Source organism: Calliphora vicina, chromosome 2 (assembly GCF_958450345.1).
Source record: "Calliphora vicina chromosome 2, idCalVici1.1, whole genome shotgun sequence".
Lineage (NCBI taxonomy): Eukaryota > Metazoa > Arthropoda > Insecta > Diptera > Calliphoridae > Calliphora > Calliphora vicina.
In genome coordinates this window covers 137,936,629-137,957,975 of record NC_088781.1, presented here as the reverse complement: position 1 = coordinate 137,957,975, position 21,347 = coordinate 137,936,629, and the positions used below count along the sequence as shown (strand labels likewise).

The 21,347-nt window shown below is 29.9% G+C and overlaps 1 protein-coding gene across 1 annotated transcript in view; it reads left to right on the top strand.

Annotated features, from left to right (window-relative positions):
- Positions 1-21,347, top strand: part of GABA-B-R1 (gamma-aminobutyric acid type B receptor subunit 1) — a 279,241-nt gene that overhangs the window by 215,483 nt on the left and 42,411 nt on the right. The window contains exon 5 of the mRNA XM_065500985.1: positions 3,937-4,153. Within this exon, the coding sequence (XP_065357057.1) occupies positions 3,937-4,153 (217 nt within the window). The remainder of the gene's footprint in view (positions 1-3,936; positions 4,154-21,347) is intronic.

Sequence of the window (21,347 nt, the reverse complement as noted above, 5' to 3'; positions counted from 1 at the left end):
TTGAAATAACAATTCGAAAAAAAAATTTCCTAAAATGAAAAAAACAACTTTAAAAAAAAAATAAATTTTGTTTACCTAAAAATATTTAAAATTTTTATTTTGAAGTATAATTTGGAGAAGGATATATAAGATTTGACACAGCCGAATATAGCTCTCTTAGTTGTTGGATATTCGTATTGTCTATATAAATGACTTATTAATAAAAAAAAATTGTCAAAAATCTAAGTTGTCCTGGTTTTTTCCTTATATCTCAACCATTTGTGTGCCGACTTTCACGATTTTAAACCGAACCGGGTCAATATCGGATATATTGATGTATGAATCATGCATGTAAGTTATATGGGGGCTACGGAGAGTTAAAAAATCAATTATTTGTTAAAAAAAATTCAGGTGAAAAAATTATTGGCTGAGAAAACTTTTTTTGTAAAAAAAAAACGGGTTAAAAATATTTTTCCCAATTTTGTCCAAATTTTTATTTCCCACTTCGAAATCCAGATATAGAGCAAAAATCGATGTTCAATTACTTGACTATAATTGAAGGCTTTCAACTTGAATTCCAGTAAAAATGCTTTTTGGGATTTAAATAATTTTTTTTTTCAAGATTTCCTGATTCACACACAAAAAATCTGTTCACAAAAAAAAAATTTTCAGCAAAAATAGTTTTCAATCTTTATCATGGGATCCTAGGATATTGCTTTATATGATTCTAAGATATAAGGTCCTACGATACAGGTAGGATGCAGGAACCTAAGACGAAATAATTTGAATTTTATGCAAATTAAACCTAGAGCGTATGATTAATATTGATTTTAAGGTAATTTAAAGGAATCCTTTATATAGACAAATTTAAAGTTCATATATGAACGAATTTGATTTCAAATTGCAATGAAACAATAATCGCTCTAATAGATGGGATAAAGTCTGTGGAAAGGAATCTGTTTTTTTATATTAATTGAAAAATATCAAATAAGAAGTTATCATTTAATTTAATCGTTACTCTTAACATACTTTAGTTTTCAAATAAATGTCTTAGGTACCTTACCTTCCCGGATTCGCTCCTTAGCTTTTTACTAATGACTTGTATTTCATCTATATATATTTAAATTGAGTAGTGGAATGGAGGCAGTGTTTTTAGCTCTTCAAGTTTCTCCAAAAAAATTTATCTTATTAAGAAAAATGAGTAGTGAAAAGAAGCCAGAAAAGGAGCCAGTAAAATTTAGTTCATTGAGTTTTCCTAAAATTTTCTCATAGTTGAAATATTAGAAGTGAAAAGGAGGCGCACTGCCTCTTGTCAGTTCTTCAAGTCAAGTGAACCAATTTTTGAAATCGATGTCTTCCGATCGGGATGAAATTTGCAATAAAGTTAGTTCTATTGGATAGTAATTAAGACACAATTTTTCATAAGATCGGTCAAGCACTCCCTGAGTTAGAGGTGGTCAAAATTTTTCCTCATCCATGTAACTTATTACCTATTGTTCTTAGCAAAATGTGTCCCCAATAGCTTTAATATTTTGTTTTAAGAGCTTTTTTGTCGATGAGTGGGATGCTAGTGGGATATCTATCAAAATAAGTGTTTTGTAACTCAAGATATACAATTGCTGACTTTTTTTGGCAAAATCTGACTTGTTTTTTCTTTTTTTTTGCTCAATAGAAAGTTTGGGTCTCTTTTTCTTCAAAATTTACCCTTACCATGCAAGGGTTTATAAAAGTTTGTCATTCCGTTTGTAATTTCTACATTTTTAAATTTCGACCCCACAAAGTATATATATTATGGATCGTTATATATTGCGAATTTGATTTAGCCATATCCATATGTCCGTCTGTATGTTGAAACCAACTTTTCGTAACCCGCAAATAACTTACATACATGTTTCATACATCAATCTATCGAAAATTCTTCCGGCTCAGCTGCTATTTAAAATCGACAAAATCGGCCCACAAATGACTAATATATAAGAAAAAAAACCGGGACAACCTAGATTTTTGGTGTATTTTTGATCTATATCTGGATTACTAAATCATTAATATAGACAATATGGATATCTGATGATAGATGTTTCAAAGTTCATTGCAACGATGTATATAAAGCTATAGTAACGGGTCAAAATCTGTTTTTTAATCTATTTTTTAATCGACATTTTTTTCATCAAAAAATTTTCTTTTTAAAAAAAAAAAATTAAAATAAAAATTTAAAAAAAAAATTGTTTAAAAAACATTTTTAAGAAACAATTTCGAAAAAAAAAATGTTGAAAAAAGTTTTTAAATTTTTTTTAACTAAAAATATTTAAAAATTATTTTAAAGTATAACTTGATGAAGGGAATATAAGATTCGGCACAGCCTTATAACTTATGTATATCTTATATCTTACTAGTTGACCGCCCCGGTCTTACCCACATACACCTGCCTGTTCTTATTTATTTGCAAATAAAATATATAAATTTGTACTGCATACTTTAGGTCAGTGGTGGCCAACGAGAGAGCGCTTAAAATGCATATGTAGTAGTGAAAAAATAAAAGAGTACACAAATGGAAATGCGTGTGCTTTGCACTGAAAAAATTGTATGAAATTGTTTTTGTTTTGAGTTTACTTTGTGTTTTTACTCAGAGCATTCGTATTGCGTATGTATTAGTGAGAATAACATAATTTTTGAATTTGTTTCTTTACAAACCATCTCCTGAAAATTTTTAATCGAATAAAAAACAAGTAAGAGAGCTATATTCGGCTGTGCTGAATCTTATATACCCTTCACTAAATTATACTTTAAAATAAATTTTTTTAAATACGTTTAGGTAAACAAATTTTATTTTTTTTAATTCTTTTTCGAATTTTTTTTTTTTTTAAATTATTTTAAAAAAAAAAATTTTCCCAAATTTTTTTAAAATTTTTTTTTGAAATTTTTTTTTTAGTATTTAGTTTTTTTGTCTTTTTTGGAAAAAAATGTATGACAAAAAAAATTTTTTGATGAAAAAATTCGGGTTAAAAAATATTTTTCCCGATTTTGACCTATTATAGGTCCAACTTACTATAGCTTTATCTACATCGTTGCAATGGACTTTGAAATATCTATCATTGGATATCCATATTGTCTATATTAATGACTTAGTAATCCAGATATAGGTCAAAAATTGGTCAAAAATCGAGGTTGTCCCGGTTTTTTGCTCATATCTCCGTTATTTATGGACCGATTTTGCGGATTTTAAATAGCAAACTTCTCGAAATGACAGAATTATTGAAGATCTGGATCCCGAAGATATCTGGGGTCTTCAGAAAATTTATTTCAACAGACAGACGGACATGGCTTAATCGACTCCGCTATCTATAAAGAAATTAAAAATGTAGAAATTACAAACGGAATGACAAACTTATATATACCCTTCTCACGAAGGTGAAGGCTATAGAAATCAGCCAAATCGCTCCAACGTTCTCACGTGATGCCATTACATACATGGACCATTTCGTTTTTATATACATAACTAGTTGACCGCCCCGGCTTCGCCCGGTAGCATTTACTAATGTTAGTTCTTCAAGTTTCTCCAACCCTACCTGTTCTTATTTATTTGCAAATAAAATATCTAAATTTGTACTGCATACTTTAGGGGCTTTTTTATTACAGTTGACTGGACTCAAAAAAGCCGGTTTTAGCCGTCATTTTTTTTTCTTTACAAACCATCTCCATCTCTTATATCTTATATCTTATATATTATATAGTATGTCTTATATCTTATGTCCTAAGTTTTATCATACTCAAATCTGTTGGAATTAATGTTTGGTGGTGAAAAATGTTTATTTAAATAAGTGAAAGTGTGTGAAAGTTTTCCATACAAACTTAAAATCTTCAACAGGAAAAGTTTTTAAATTTTATTTGATTTGTTTTCTTTTCTTCATTTCCATTTTATTTAAACTTTAATAATTTCTTGTATCTTTTCTCTTTTAGACCGTTGAAGACTTAGAAAATCGTTGCATGGAAGCAGGAATTGAAATCGTTACAAGACAATCATTTTTATCCGATCCAAACGATGCGGTGCGTAATCTGCGGCGTCAGGATGCCCGCATTATAGTGGGACTGTTTTATGTGGTGGCAGCGCGTCGAGTGCTGTGCGAGATGTACAAGCAGCAGTTGTATGGTCGAGCGTATGTGTGGTTTTTTATAGGTAAGTGAACTCTAGCAGTATTAGCCTTAAGTAGGATAATAGTCATCAGCTGCCTTAATCTTCATACAGATTTAACAAAAAAAACAAGAATAGAATTTAAATTGATTAAAATTCTGCCAACCACGTGTAATTCATTTGAGTTCAGTGATGTTCTTTCTCGGTTATTGAAATTTATTTTGTTTTAAATCCTTTTGTTTTCGGTTTAAAACCATTATCCAACCTCTTTCGTGCGAAAATATTGCACACGATTTTTATGACCGACTTAAAGGAAAATAAGAGAAAAAAAAAACACACAGATTTTGTTTTAAAACTTTGGTGGGCAAAAAAGAGCAACAGAAAGCAGCAGAAAATTGTAATGTTTTTGTTGTTTTGTTATTGTTGTCGTAATCCTTTCTGTTTCCTAGATTTTACGCTGACTTACTTTGTTTTTTTTTACATTTTATTACAAACACATGTGCGCAAATATTTCATTACATATGGATGAGTGCGAGTAAGTGTATGCGTTGCTGTTTGTGTTTGTATACAAAAGTGAATATGAAAACATGTTAAAAAGCTTTTTTTTTGCATCTTCTTCTTTTTGTTAAAAAGCATATATACAAAAATTCGGCTGTGCAGAATCTTATTTTCACTTCACCAAATAAAAATTTGAAAAAAAAAATTTCGTTGAATTTGGTGAAAAAAAATCCGGTTAAAACCTATTTTTCCCTATTTTGACCCTTGTGGGTCCAAATTTATAAAGCGTTATATACTTCGTTGGAAAGGTTTTTAAAATATCTATCATTTGATATCCATACTGTTTATGTAAATGACTTAGTAATCCTGTTATACATAAGTCAAAAATATGTAACAAAAATCGAGGTAGTGTTAGTTTTTTGCTTATATCTCAGCCATTTGTAGGCCGATTTTCTTGATTTTAATTAGCAAACCGAACCGGCTCCATACCTAATATATTGATGTATCAATCATATATGTAAGTTAGTTGGGGGCTTCGGAAAGTTGATTTCAACAGACAGGCGGACATATCTAAATCGACTTCGCTATCTAGAGGGATCCAGAATATATATAACCATTTTGGGGTCTTTAAAGGAAAATGTAGAAACTAAAAACAGAATGATAAACCCAGCTATCATGTTGATTGGTACATGGTACAAAGTAAGAAAATACAAACGAACAAGCGAATGTTATAAAGTTTATTGCATTTTACGATTTTATAAAGATTTTAGCCGGGATGAGAGAATACATGTTTAAATTGGATATAAATGTATGTACTGTATGTGTAAATTACTAACGTTATACTGTAAGTTTATATGTTTGTGTTGCTTGTATTTGACTTGAAGTTTAGTTTTTCAATTGGTCACGTTTCGCACGTTTTTCACATAAAAATTTAAATTAACCTTTACTTACTACAACTGTGTGTATTGAAAATGCCAGGCAATAGCAAAACAGTCAATTCTATGCTTCAGTTGGCTATTACAGTAAAGTCTAAATAACCATATAGAGCAGTACAGTGTGTAAAGAGAAGATATTAAACAATTTCCAAAGCCACTCTTTCTCATTTCCTAGAAAATTTTAAAATTCTGTTCACCTACTAGTTCCACTGTACAACTCCTTCAGTTGCATGTTTTTTTTATTTTTGGTCTACCACAGCATGAGCAGCACTTATTCTACAACTTCACCGCTTAAACCATATAAAATATATTCCTTTCGTTTCGTTTCTATTCTTCCTTCACTCACTCTACAATTCCCCTGTTAAGCTGCAACATTCCTTTGCAAAAGTAACTCTAATAAATCCAAAACTTAACTTCAAAGTCTAATGCTAAGAATTATACAATTTTTAGCATGATTCGTTTGCAGCACATGAGTGTTAAGAAGACGGTTCGAATGACTGACTGACATATTTCCAAAGTGTGTGTGAGGATATGAGCAGTTAGTGAATAACTCAGTGAGTGAGTGACTGAGTATGTCAGTGAATGGCTAAATACTGAAGTATCCTGGTTGCTTCCAAACAAAAAAAACTAGGTTTACGAAAGTGTAAAATTCTACGTGAAATTTCTTGCTAGCAACTGACAAGAAGCATGTATGTTAATTTTGTTAACAAGGTATGAAAATAGAAGGTGGCTTTTTATAGGAAGAAGTATTTCTAGTTAGTTTCTAGTTGGGTTTGTTTTACATATTTCCTGAAATTTTCTTCAATTCATTGAAACTAAATGTTTGATATTTGCTTCTACTGTAGTATGTTTGCATTTCGTAGAAAATCTGTGATTATTTCTTGAGTATTTTTTTAGGTAATTCATATTAACCAAATAAATTGTCATTTCAATGTATCATAATTGAAAGTTATACAAAATAAGCTTTAAAATCTTTAAAGGATTTATATCTTTCATTCGATACTTGAGTCAGTGGTAAAAAGAGAGCCACGACTGAAGATGTCTACTAAATAAAATACCGCGATTGAAGCTAAAACTGGACTAAATCAATAACCAATATTGGAGTAAAACAGCGGCAAATATAGAACCAAAACTTAAGCTAAAAGTGAACTATATAAGGAAAAACGATTGAAACTAAAACTGGACTAAATAAGGAAACACGATTGAAGCTAAAACTGAGCTAAATAAAGAAGCATGATTGAAGCTAAAGCTGGACTATATAACAAACTACGATTGAAAATAAATCAGGACTAAATAAAGAATTAAGATTGAAGCTAAAACTGCACAGACTAAAGAACCATGATTGAAGCTAAATCAGGACTAAATAATGAACCAGGATTGAAGCTAAAACTGGACAAAATAAAGAACCATGATTGAAGCTAATTACAAAACCATGATGCTAAAACTGGACTAAATAAAGAGCCAATATTAGAGCTAAAACTGGACTAAAAAAGAACTACGATTGAAGCTAAAACTCGACTAAATAAAAAAGCACGATTGAAGCTAAAACTGGGGTAAATAAAGAGTCATGATTGAAGCTAAAACTGGACTGAATAAAGAACCATGATTGAAGCTAAATCTTGACTAAATAACAAACCACGATTGAAGCTAATTACAAAATTATAATTGAAGCTAAAACTTGACTAAATAAAGAGCTAAAACTGGACTAAAAAAAGAACTACGATTGAAGCTAAAACTCGACTAAATAAAAAAGCACGATTGAAGCTAAAACTGGAGTAAATAAAGAGCAATGATTGAAGATAAAACTGGACTAAATAACAAACTACGATTGGAGCTAAATCAGGACTAAATAAAGAACCAGGACTGAAGCTAAAACTGGACAAAATAAAGAACCATGATTAAAGCTAAATACAAAACTATGATTGAAGCTAAAACTGGACCAAATAAAGCGCCAATATTAGAGCTAAAACTGGACTAAAAAAAGAACTTCGATTGAAGCTAAAACTCGACTAAATAAAAATGCACGATGGAACTACGATTGAGGACAAAACTGAACTAAAGAAAGAAGCACGATTGGAGCTAAAACTGGAGCAAATAAAGAGTCATGATTGAAGCTAAAACTGGACTAAATAACAAACTACGATTGGAGCTAAATCAGGACTAAATAAAGAACCAGGACTGAAGCTAAAACTGGACAAAATAAAGAACCATGATTAAAGCTAAATACAAAACTATGATTGAAGCTAAAACTGGACCAAATAAAGCGCCAATATTAGAGCTAAAACTGGACTAAAAAAAGAACTTCGATTGAAGCTAAAACTCGACTAAATAAAAATGCACGATGGAAGGTAAAACTGCAGCAAATAAAGAGCAATGATTGAAGTTAAAACTGAACTAAAAAAGAACTACGATTGAAGCTAAAACTGAACTAAACAAAGAAGCACGATTGAAGCTAAAACTGGAGTAAATAAAGAGTCATGATTGAATCTAAAACTGCAGCAAATAAATAGTAACGATTGAAGCTAAAACTGGACTAAATAAAGAGCCAATATTAGAGCTAAAACTGGACTAAAAAAGAACTACGATTGAAGCTAAAACTCGACTAAATAAAGAGTCATGATTGAAGCTAAAACTACAGTAAATAAAGAGCAATGATTGAAGCTAAAACTGAACTAAATAAAGAAGCATGACTGAAGCTAAAACTGGAGTAAATAAAGAGTCATGATTGAATCTAAAACTGCAGCAAATAAATAGCAATGATTGAAGCTAAAACTCGACTAAATAAAGAGTCATGATTGAAGCTGAAACTGCAGTAACTAAAGATCAATGATTGAATCTAAAACTTGACTAACTAAAGAACCATGATTGAAATTAAATCTTGACTAAATAACAAACTACGATTGCAGCTGAACCAGGACTAAATATAGAACCATGATTGAAGCTAAATCTTGACTAAATAACAAACCACGATTGAGGTTAAAACTGGACTAAGTAAAGAACCGTAACTGAAGCTAAATCTTGACTAAATAACAAACCGCGATTGAAGCTTAATCGGAATTAAGTAACGAACCACGAATGAAGTTAAAACTGGACTAAATAAAGAAGCACGATTGAAGCTTAAACTGGACTAAAGAAAGAATCACGGTTGAAGCTAAAACTTGAGTAAATTAAGAGTCATGATTGAGACTAAAACTGAACTAAATAAGGAAACACCATTGAAGCTAAATCTGGACTAAATAAAGAACCTTGATTGATGCTAAAACTGGAGTAAATAAAAAGACAAAAAACGAACCACGATTGAAGTTAAAACTGGACTAAATAAAGAACCTTGATTGAAGCTAAAACTGGAGTAAATAAAAAGACAAAAGACGAACCACGATTGAAGTTGAAACTGGACTAGGTAAAGAACAATGATTGAAGCTATATCTTGACTAAATAACAAACCACGATTGATGCTAAATCGGGACTAAATAACGAACCACGATTGAAGATAAATCAGGACTAAATATAGAACCGTGATTGAAACTACAACTCGACTAAATAAATAACCACGATGAAGCTAAAACTGGTCTAAATAAAGAGCCACGATTTAAGCCAAAACTTGATTAAATAAAGAACCACGATTGAAGCTAAAACTGGGCTAAATATAGAAGCAAAAATTTAGCTAAAACTGAACTAAATAAAGGATCACGATTGAAGTTAAAACTGGACTAAATAAGGAACCGCGAATGAAGCTAAAACTGAACAAAATAAAAAACAATGATTGAAGCAAAAACTAGACTCAAAAAAAGAACTACGATTGAAGTTAAATCGGAAGTAAAAACAGAGCCAAATTTGAATCTAAAACTGGATTAAATAAAGAACCACTTTTGAAGCTAAAACTGGACTTAATAAATATCTATTTAATCGTAGTATCTTCCAATTTTTTGTAGGCTACATTTTACCGCAACATCATTTAGAGTATTTTATGATCTAGTCTCTATTATAAACTAAGGTCTCACCTCTAGTCTTGACTATGTTTTTTTTTCTGTATTATAGTCATAGTCCTGCCCAATATTTCTTACACCACCCTCCATCCACCATCCTCTTTCATTAATTTTAATTTAAAACAAACTCATAAATTCCTCACTCCTCTATCACAAAAAAAAAACAAACAAGAAAAAACTCAATTGCTTAATGGCAGGCTTTTAGTGGCAAAAATTAATAGTTTTTGCATGAGAAAAAAAACACCAACAGCAGCAAAAAACTAACCACAGCATTTTTGTAAATGTTCAAATGTAACGCTCCAACAACTACTTATAAACACTTTCCTGTACACACAAACATACACAGCCATACTCACCTGTAATACACAAACATACATTTGCACATTTAGACGTTTTTTTTTTTTGGAGAATTTATGGCACTACATTAAAAACGAATGAGTTTACAATTGTTATTGTTTTAAGGTTTCTGAGCAAGGGGTAGAGGCAGCCATGAGCAGAGCTGGTGGTTTACAGGTAAAAGGAAATATACAAAAATTGTTTAAATTAAAAGCCACAAAAAGCAAAGTAATGAAGAAGAAGTAGAAGCATAAGAAGAAATGAGTTTCGTAGGAAATTGAGGTTAAAGTTAAAGGGCTTAATATTCCTTATAGTTGTTGCAAGAAAAGGAAACAGCAGTGAAAAGTGTAATGAGAAAGCTGTAGAAGAGGTTCATTCTTCTGTTGCTTGCCATTTGTATTTAGTTCTGTAAGTCTTAACCTGGAAATAAGAAATTTTACAAGGGAAAAGTTTATGTTTTGTCTTGTGGTTGGAGAAAAGCTGGAGAAATGGTTTCTGTTTAAATGTTGAGTGGTGGTGAGGTTAGGTTCATAGTAGTTAAAGGAGAGATGTTGCGTTAGTTGGGTTAAAAGAAAAATTTAGTGGAATAATGCCCGTAATTTAAACAAATAGATATCTACGGTGCAAAATGCCTAATAGATAACATTATTTAAGAGCTAGATTGACATTTTATATAGACAATATGGATATCGAATGACAGATATTTTACCTTTGCAACGACATATACGTGATAATATGTAGGACATACAATAGTTCAAAATCGGGAAAAATATTATTTAACCAGAATATTTTTTACCAAAAAAAAATTTCTCATAAAATTTACAATTTAAAAAAAAATTAAAAATTTTTAAAAAAAATGTTTTGACATAAAATTTTTTTCACTAAAATTTTTTAAAAATTACCATTAAAAAACAAAAATTTTTTTAAAAATTAAAAAAAATATATTTTAAATTATTACATTTAAAGCACAATTTGGTGAAGGGTATATAAGAATCGGCACAGCCGACATATATAGTAATTCAGACCAACAATGGGTCAAAATCGAAAAAAACAATGTTTTGTAACCCGAGTTTTTTCTATTAAAAAAATTTTTTTAACATAAAAGTTTTTTCAACCAGTTTTAGCTACAATCTTGGTTCATTCTTTAATCCAGTTCTAGCTTCAATATTGGCTCTTAATTTAGTATAGTTTTAGCTTTAAACGTAGTTCTTTTTTTCGTCCAGTTTTAGCTTTGTTCTTAGTTCGTACTTTAGTCCAGTTTTAGCTTTAATCCTAGTTCTTTATTTAGTCCAGTTTTAGTTTCAATCGTGGTTCTTCATTTAGTCGAGTTTTAGCTTCTCACGTAGTCCTTTTTTTAGTCCAGTCTTAGCTCTAATATCGGCTCTTAATTTAGTCCAGTTTTAGCTTTAATCATGGTTTTGTAATTAGCTTCTATATTGGTTCTTTATTTAGTCTAATTTTAGCTTCAATCGTGGTTCTTTATTTAGTCCAGTTTAAGCTTCAATCGTGGTTCTTTATTTAGTCCAGTTTTAGCCTCAATCGTGGTTCTTTATTTGTTCCAGTTTAAGCTTCAATCGTGTTTTTTTCAGTTTTAGCTTCAGTCGTGGTTCTTTATTTAGTCCACCTTAAGCTTCAATCGTGGTTCATTCTTTAAACCAATTTTAGCTTCAATATTGGCTCTTAATCATGGTTCTTTTTTTAGTCCAGTTTTAGCTTTAATATTGGCTCTTAATTTAGTCCCAATTTAACTTCAGTATTGGTTCTTTATTTAGTACAGGTTTAGCTTCATTCGTGTTTCGTTCTTTAGTCCACTTTTGGCTTCAGTATTGGTTCTTTATTTAGTCCAGCATAGGTTCAATATTAGTCTAGTTACAGGTTTGGAAAAGCTTCAATCGTGGTTCTTTATTTTGTCCAGTTTTAGCTTCAATCGTGGTTCTTTATTTAGTTCGGTTTAAGGTTCAATCGTGGGTCTTTATTTAGTCCAGTTTTAGCTTCAATCGTGGTTCATTTTTTAGTCCAGATTTAGCTTCAATCTTGGTTCATTCTTTAATCCAGTTTTAGCTTCAATATTGGCTCTTAATTTAGTCTGGTTATAGCTTCAATATTGGCTCTTAGTTTAGTCCAGTTTAAGCTTCAATCATGGTTCCTTATGTAGTCCAGTTTAAGCTTCAATCGTGGTTCTTTATTTATTCCACTTTCAGCCTCAATCGTGGTTCTTTATTTTGTCCACTTTCAGCCTCAATCGTGGTTCTATTTTTTGTCCAGTTTAAGCCTCAATCGTGGTTCTTTATTTCGTCTAGTTTCAGCCTGAATCGTGGTTCTTTGTTTAGTCCAGTTTAAGCTTCAATCGTAGTTTTTTATTTGGTCCACTTTCAGCCTCAATCGTGGTTCTCTATTTAGGTCAGTTTTAGCTTCAATCGTGGTTCTTTATTTAGTCCAGTTTAAGCGTCAATAGAGGTTCTTTATTTGGTCAAGTTTTAGCTTCAATCGTGGTTCTTTATTTAATTCAGTTTAAGCTTCAATCAGGGATCTTTATTTAGACCAGTTTCAGCTTCAATCGTGGTTCTTTATTCAATCCAGTTTAAGCTTCAATCATGGATCTTTATTTAGTCCAGTTTTAGCTTCAATAGTGGTTCTTTATTTGGTCCAGTTTCAGCCTCAATCGTGGTTCTTTATTTAATTCAGTTTAAACTTCAATCGAGGTTCTTTATTTAGCCCAATTTTAGCTTCAATCGTGGTTCTTTATTTAGTCCAGTTTAAGCTTCAATCGTGGTTCTTTATTTAGTCCAGTTTTAGCTTCAATCGTGGTTCTTTATTTAATTCAGTGTAAGCTTCAATCAGGGATCTTTATTTAGACCAGTTTCAGCTTCAATCGCGGTTCTTTATTCAATCCAGTTTAAGCTTCAATCGTGGATCTTTATTTAGTCCAGTTTTAGCTTCAATCGTGGTTCTTTATTTGGTCCAGTTTTAGCCTCAATCGTGGTTATTTTTTTGTCCAGATTTAGCTTAATCGTGGTTATTTTTTTTGTCCAGTTTTAACTTCAATCCTGGTTCTTTATTTAGTCCAGTTTAAGCTTGAATCGTGGTTCTTTATTTGGTCCTGTTTTAGCCTCAATCGTGGTTCTTTATTTAGTCCAGTTTAAGCTTTAATATAGACTCTTAATTTAGTCCCAATTTAGCTCCAATCTGAGTTATTTATTTCGTTCAGGTTTAGCTTCATTCGTTTTTCGTTCTTTAGTCCACTTCTAACTGCAGTATTGGTTCTTTATTTAGTCCAGCTTAGGTTCAATCTTAGTCTAGTTACAGGTTTAGAAAAGCTTCTTAATTTAGTCCAGTTTCAGCTTTAATCGTGGTTTTTTTTAGTGCAGTTTTAGCAAAATCCAGGTTGTTTATTTGGTCGTGATTTAGCTTCAGTCGTAGTTCTTTGTATGGTCCACTTCTATCTTCAATAGTGTTTATATATTTACTTAATTTTTAGCTTTAATTTTACTTTTTTATTTAGTACTGTTTTAGCTGCAATCGTAGATATTTGTTCAGTTCAGTTTTACTTCAATTGAAGTTTCGCTCAAAATTTGTTTAAAACTTAAAGAATGACTTTATTTTTTGCATATTCTTTAATTATTTTATTAATTTTCCTTTTACTTTCCATTTAATTAGACTTTTAATTTGTTTTGCTTTCAAGGCGTATGATTAATATTAATTATGTCATGAATTGCTAAATTGTTAATAACTTTGCCAAATTTTAAAGAATGTTTATAATTTAAAATCTATTTGATAGCAAACATTTATGACTTAATTATCTTAAAGTGAGGGTATATAAGATTCAGCACAGCCGATTACAGTTCTCTTACTTGTTAAAGTTTCGACTGTTTATCTGTTATTTGTTGCTTAGCAAATAATCTAAGTTTAAGTGTTTAGAAAATGTTGCTAAATTTATATATTTATTTTGGCGGCAGTTTGTGCGCAGCTATTAAAAAGTTTCGAATATAGTTTGAGTTTACTACGTGGGTTTCAATGTTTTTAGCAGCCTCTGTTTTATTCGCGAAATATTCTTGGGTAATAAAAATATTTGTTTGGAAATAGTAAATAATTATAGTTATATAGAAGCAGCATTTTTGAATGACAAAACTTTCAGTTTTTGAAACTTTCTCAGTTTAACAAGAAAAATACAAAGTTTGTGATTTTAGTAATGCAAATAAACAAAAATTCTTAATAGTTTGTTTATAATTTAAAAGTCTTAGAACATAGATGACAACTTAATGAACATCTGAGAGATAAAAACCTCCCAATAAGCACCAAATCAGCACAAATTTTGAAGCAATTGGAAAGCAAATAGGAATTTTCAAACTCTTTACATTTCATAATATTATAAAAACTATTTTTTTACTTCTAAATATTCTATCAACTCTTAAAGTTTTACCTTGATTCAAGCAATAAATATTAATTAATGTTACATTAGTTTGTTCCAAAAAAGAGATGTGAAAAATCTCCTAAACAACTAAAAGCAATAAAAATAGTTTTTATCAATTAATTTTTTTCTAACAGAGTGAAGTCTTATACTACAGCATTGTTTTGTTTTATTAATTATTGCTTGACTTTAAAACTAAAACTTTTTTATTAAATAAATTTCTATCTGAAAACTCACAGCAAAAAGGATAACAACAAAACAACTACTCAGTTTATACATTTACATTGTCTTGTCCTTTTACCAGTTTCATACAATGTATTTTTCTCAGTCCAAAGAAAAACACTAAAGTAACTTTGTGCTATTTTTGCAACAACTTTTAACTAAAAGTGTAATAAGTAGCAGGGAGAAAACGTCAGATAAGTTAAAACTGAACACAAGATTTCGATTATAATCATCGTCATCATTTTCGCTTTTTATATCTGAGTTTTTTTTTATTATTATTATCATGATGTTGTCCTTTAAGTTATTTGTTTATTTTCTTATTTACTTGAAATTGTTTATATTTTTGTTGTTTTTGTCAGTTTTTCTCTAAGTGGAATTTTTTGTTGTTTGAAGAGTTTTATTTTAAATACAAGTTTGTTGTCACAAAATTTGCATGTTGTTGACACTTGAAAGTTTTTCGGTGTTTTTTTTTACTTTCATTTTAATATAAGAGGCTAACAAAATTAAAGATTAAATTTTTTTTATATTACTAAGGACTGAAATTGTAAATAAGGCGTAATTTTTGCATATGACAAACCAAATTAAAGATCGCAGTTCTAAACCTTGGTTCTTTATTGTTTATCCTTCAATCCTGGTGTTTTATTTAGTCCCAATTTAGCTTCAATTGTTGTTCTTTATTTAGTCCCAATTTAGTTTCCATCCTGGCTCCTTATTTAATCCAAATTTATCTTCAAACCTGGATCTTTATTTAGTCCCAATTTAGCTTCAATCCTGGTTCTTTATTTAGTCCAAATTTAGCTTCAATCCTGGTTCTTTATTTAGTCCCAATTTAGTTTCAATCCTGGTTCTTTATTAAGTCACAATTTAGTTTCAATCCTGGTTATTTATTTATTCCAAATTTTGCTTCAATCCTGGTTATTTATTTAGTCATAATTTAGCTTCAATCCTGGTTCTTTATTTAGTCCCAATTTAGCTTCAATCCTGGTTCCTTATTTAGCTTCAATCCTGGCTCTTTATTTATTCCAAATTCATCTTCAATTGTGGTTTTTTATTTAGTCCAAATTTAGCTTCAATCCTGGTTTTTTATTTAGTCCCAATTTAGTTTCAATCCTGGTTCTTTATTTATTCCAAATTTATCTTCAATCCTGGTTCTTCATTTAGTCGCAATGTAGCTTCAATCCTGGTTCTTTAGTTAGTCCAAATTTAGCTTCAATCCTGGTTCTTTATTTAGTTCCAATTTAGCTTCAATCCTGGTTATTTATTTAGTCACAATTTAGCTTCAGTCCTGGTTCTTTATTTATTCCAAATTTTGCTTCAATTCTGGTTCTTTATTTATTCCAAATTTAGCTTCAATCCTGGTTCTTTATTTAGTCACAATTTAGCTTCAATCCTGGTCCTTTATTTACTCCAAATTTAGCTTCAATCCTGGTTTTTTTATTCCAAATTTAGCTTCAATCCTGGTTCTTTGTTTAGTCACAATTTAGCTTCAATCCTGGTTCTTTATTTAGTCCAACTTTAGCTTCAATCCTGGTTCATTATTTATTCCAAATTTAGCTTCAATCCTGGTTCTGTATTTAGTCCCAAATTAGCTTCAATCCTGGTGCTTTATTTAATCCGAATTTAGCTTCAAATCTGGCTCTTTATTTAGTCTCAATTTAGCTTCAATCCTGGTTCCTAAATTAGTCCTAATTTTGCTTCAATCCTGGTTCATTATTTATTCCAAATTTAGCTTCAATCCAGGTTCTTTATTTAGTTCCAATTTAGCTTCAATCCTGGTTCTTTATTTAGTCCCAATGTAGCTTCAATCCTGGTTCTTTATTTATTCCAAATTTAGCTTCAATCCTGGTTCTTTATTTAGTCCCAATTTAGCTTCAATACTGGTTCTTTATTTAGTCCCAGTTTAGCTTCAATCCTGGTTCCTTATTTAACTTCAATCCTGGCTCTTTATTTATTCCAAATTCATCTTCAATTGTGGTTCTTTATTTAGTCCAAATTTAGCTTCAATCCTGGTTTTTTATTTAGTCCCAATTTAGTTTCAATCCTGGTTCTTTATTTATTCCAAATTTATCTTCAATCCTGGTTCTTCATTTAATCCCAATTTAGCTTCAATCCTGGTTCTTTAGTTAGTCCAAATTTAGCTTCAATCCTGGTTCTTTATTTAGTCCCAATTTAGCTTCAATCCTGGTTCTTTATTTAGTCCCAGTTTAGCTTCAATCTTGGTTCCTTATTTAGTCCCAATGTAGCTTCAATCCTGGTTCTTTATTTATTCCAAATTTAGCTTCAATCCTGCTTCTTTATTTAGTCCCAATTTAGCTTCAATCCTGGTTCTTTATTTAGTCCCAGTTTAGCTTCAATCCTGGTTCCTTATTTAGCTTCAATCCTGGCTCTTTATTTATTCCAAATTCATCTTCAATTGTGGTTTTTTATTTAGTCCAAATTTAGCTTCAATCCTGGTTTTTTATTTAGTCCCAATTTAGTTTCAATCCTGGTTCTTTATTTATTCCAAATTTATCTTCAATCCTGGTTCTTCATTTAGTCCCAATGTAGCTTCAATCCTGGTTCTTTAGTTAGTCCAAATTTAGCTTCAATCCTGGTTCTTTATTTAGTTCCAATTTAGCTTCAATCCTGGTTATTTATTTAGTCACAATTTAGCTTCAGTCCTGGTTCTTTATTTATTCCAAATTTTGCTTCAATTCTGGTTCTTTATTTATTCCAAATTTAGCTTCAATCCTGGTTCTTTATTTAGTCACAATTTAGCTTCAATCCTGGTCCTTTATTTACTCCAAATTTAGCTTCAATCCTGGTTTTTTTATTCCAAATTTAGCTTCAATCCTGGTTCTTTGTTTAGTCACAATTTAGCTTCAATCCTGGTTCTTTATTTAGTCCAACTTTAGCTTCAATCCTGGTTCATTATTTATTCCAAATTTAGCTTCAATCCTGGTTCTGTATTTAGTCCCAAATTAGCTTCAATCCTGGTGCTTTATTTAATCCGAATTTAGCTTCAAATCTGGCTCTTTATTTAGTCTCAATTTAGCTTCAATCCTGGTTCCTAAATTAGTCCTAATTTTGCTTCAATCCTGGTTCATTATTTATTCCAAATTTAGCTTCAATCCAGGTTCTTTATTTAGTTCCAATTTAGCTTCAATCCTGGTTCTTTATTTAGTCCCAATGTAGCTTCAATCCTGGTTCTTTATTTATTCCAAATTTAGCTTCAATCCTGGTTCTTTATTTAGTCCCAATTTAGCTTCAATACTGGTTCTTTATTTAGTCCCAGTTTAGCTTCAATCCTGGTTCCTTATTTAACTTCAATCCTGGCTCTTTATTTATTCCAAATTCATCTTCAATTGTGGTTCTTTATTTAGTCCAAATTTAGCTTCAATCCTGGTTTTTTATTTAGTCCCAATTTAGTTTCAATCCTGGTTCTTTATTTATTCCAAATTTATCTTCAATCCTGGTTCTTCATTTAATCCCAATTTAGCTTCAATCCTGGTTCTTTAGTTAGTCCAAATTTAGCTTCAATCCTGGTTCTTTATTTAGTCCCAATTTAGCTTCAATCCTGGTTCTTTATTTAGTCCCAGTTTAGCTTCAATCTTGGTTCCTTATTTAGTCCCAATGTAGCTTCAATCCTGGTTCTTTATTTATTCCAAATTTAGCTTCAATCCTGCTTCTTTATTTAGTCCCAATTTAGCTTCAATCCTGGTTCTTTATTTAGTCCCAGTTTAGCTTCAATCCTGGTTCCTTATTTAGCTTCAATCCTGGCTCTTTATTTATTCCAAATTCATCTTCAATTGTGGTTTTTTATTTAGTCCAAATTTAGCTTCAATCCTGGTTTTTTATTTAGTCCCAATTTAGTTTCAATCCTGGTTCTTTATTTATTCCAAATTTATCTTCAATCCTGGTTCTTCATTTAGTCCCAATGTAGCTTCAATCCTGGTTCTTTAGTTAGTCCAAATTTAGCTTCAATCCTGGTTCTTTATTTAGTCCCAATTTAGCTTCAATCCTGGTTTTTTATTTAGTCCCAATTTAGTTTCAATCCTGGTTCTTTATTTATTCCAAATTTATCTTCAATCCTGGTTCTTCATTTAGTCCCAATGTAGCTTCAATCCTGGTTCTTTAGTTAGTCCAAATTTAGCTTCAAGCCTGGTTCTTTATTTAGTCCCAATTTAGCTTCAATCCAAATAAAGATATTTAGTCCCAGTTTAGTTTCAATCCTGGTTCCTTATTTAGCTTCAATCCTGGCTCTTTATTTATTCCAAATTCATCTTCAATCCTGGTTCATTATTTATTCCAAATTTAGCTTCAATCATGGTTCTCAATTTAGTCCCAGTTTAGCTTCAATCCTGGTTCTTTATTTAGTCCCAATTTAGCTTTAATCCTGGTTCTTTATTTAGTCCCAATGTAGCTTCAATCCTGGTTCTTTATTTATTCCAAATTTAGTTTCAATCCTGGTTCTTGATTTAGTCCCAATTTAGCTTCAATCCTGGTTCTATATTTTGTCCAGTTCTAGCTTTAATTGTGGTTCTTTTCCTCCTCTCATGCTTGCAGGAGCTTTCAATGATTGTAATTAGTAATTTTATCATTATTGCCTAGATTTTTATACACATTTATTTGCTAAAGTTAATTTTTATTACTTCTTTTTCTTAGAGTAATAATCATTTGCATTTGCCACTTCAAAAGACTTGGAGACTAATTACTCTTTAAAATTTATTTTTATTGTGACAAATTTGTATTGTATTTTTAATCAGCTTACAGAGATCTCTTTTTTACTAAGTTAAATCTTTGGCATAACAATTTTCGTTTTTTTTTGTATAAAATAAACTTAACACAACTTAACATTTACATTTCATTTCCTTTAAGTCAATTACTATGCAGAGGATTTTTTCTTCAGCTATTAACCTCATTAATTTCATTAAAAGAAATTGTTATTTTGGCTTTAAACGTTTTTCGTTTTCCACCCCTTTTTTAAAAGCTTTAGTTTTTCACGCCTTTTCCTAGAGATTTTTTTTTATTATAATTCGGTTCCTTTTTAACATTAATTTGTACTAATTGCTGTAATAGTAAGAAGTTGTTAAGGAAACAAAAAATATCAAATAATAAAAACTGGCAAAATTAAAGGAAAAATACAAATTAATTGAAGAAAAATTAAGGAAGTAGTGTGGAAAAAGTTTTGAGGGAAATAAAATTAAATAAAAATTAAATATTAATTAAGATTTTTTAAATTTAATTTCTTTATAATAAATCTGTTCAAAATTAGTTACAAAGAGCAAGTGTTTATTAGTTTATTAGTGGTTTTCTTTTTTTCCTGCTTATGAATTAAAGATTTTTTTTTAATTTGTAAAAGTGTTTGATAATTCAAAACTTCTCCCCCTTTTTTCGAAAGTTTTCTTTGGTTTCTGGTTAAAGTTTATGTAAATAGTATCAAAGATTTACAAACTTTTAATTGTGGTTAATTTAAAGGTTTTAAGTTTAAGGGCTTCTCTGGCTGCTCTAGGAAAAAAATGTAGAGATGTAAATTGAAATTGGAAATAGAAATAAAATAAAGTTTATTTAAACTATAGAAATAAAAACTATTTCTTAGGAAAACTTAAAAGGTCATTGTTAATAATGTATAGCTAAAATTAAGTTTTCAAGCTGTATTTTCCTACCTCCCCCGCTCTCTTTCACTCATACCATTTCCTCTTCCTAAATGGCCTTATTTTGAAAATCTGATTGTGCGTCTGTGTTTGTGTGAAACTATTTTTTTGTGCATATTTTAAATTGTTGTAATCTTTTAAGAAGATTTTGTTTGCCAGAGTAACTGTAACATTTCAAACAAATATTCTTTTCAAAAAGATTTTTATTGAAGTAATTTGAAAAGTAAAAGTTTGTTTTATTCCTGCACAAAATCAAGTGAAAAGGCAGACCTTAAAATACACTAAAACAATTTTAAACAACATATATTAGCCAAATAAACAGTTCATAAAGTTTGTCTACTTTAGAAGATAAATTCAATAAAAAAATTATTCAAAAATTTTTTTAAATAAAAATTGTTTTACTAAAACTTGATCCAGTACGTAACATCTACATTGGCTTTAAATTGAAGCCATAAATGTCTGCTTTCGAAAGAAATTTATTTGGTTAAAATCCCTTCAGTTTTAAACAAATTATAAGCAGTTAATTAAAAAATGCCATAATTAATATTAATCATACGTCACGTGGTCCAAAAATTATAAAATTTTGAATTTTACAAAATTTAAAGGGAAATTAAATGAAATAAGTGCAGAGAAGTGAATTTAGAGAACAATTCTTTAAGTTAAAAGCAAATTCGTCTAATTTTAGATAGAAATTCCACGGAATATTTCATTTACAAATGTTTGAAAATAAAATTTTTTTCTAAAAAAAATACTTTTAATTTAAAATGCGAATAACAATAATTTGTTTTTATATAAAATTTAAATAAAAATAATAATGACTTGTTTTTATATAACAACGAATTTACAGTCATCAAAAAAATATTGTCCATGTCCTTAATATCTCAAGAAAATCATTGATTTTACTACATCTTGAGCCAGTGCGTAACACCTGCACCGGCTTCAAATTGAAGCCTTAAATATCTGCTTTTGAATGAAATTTATTTGGTTAAAATCCCTTCAGTTTTAAACAAATTATAAGCAGTTAATTAATAAACGCCATAATTAATATTAATCATACTTCATGTGGTCCAAAAATAATAAAACTTTGAATTATACAAAAGTTAAAGGGAAATTAAATGAAATAAGTGCAGAGAAGTAAATGCAGAACACAAATCTTTAAGCTAAAAGCAAATTCGTATAATTTAAGACAGAAATTCTATAGAATATTTCATTTACAAATGT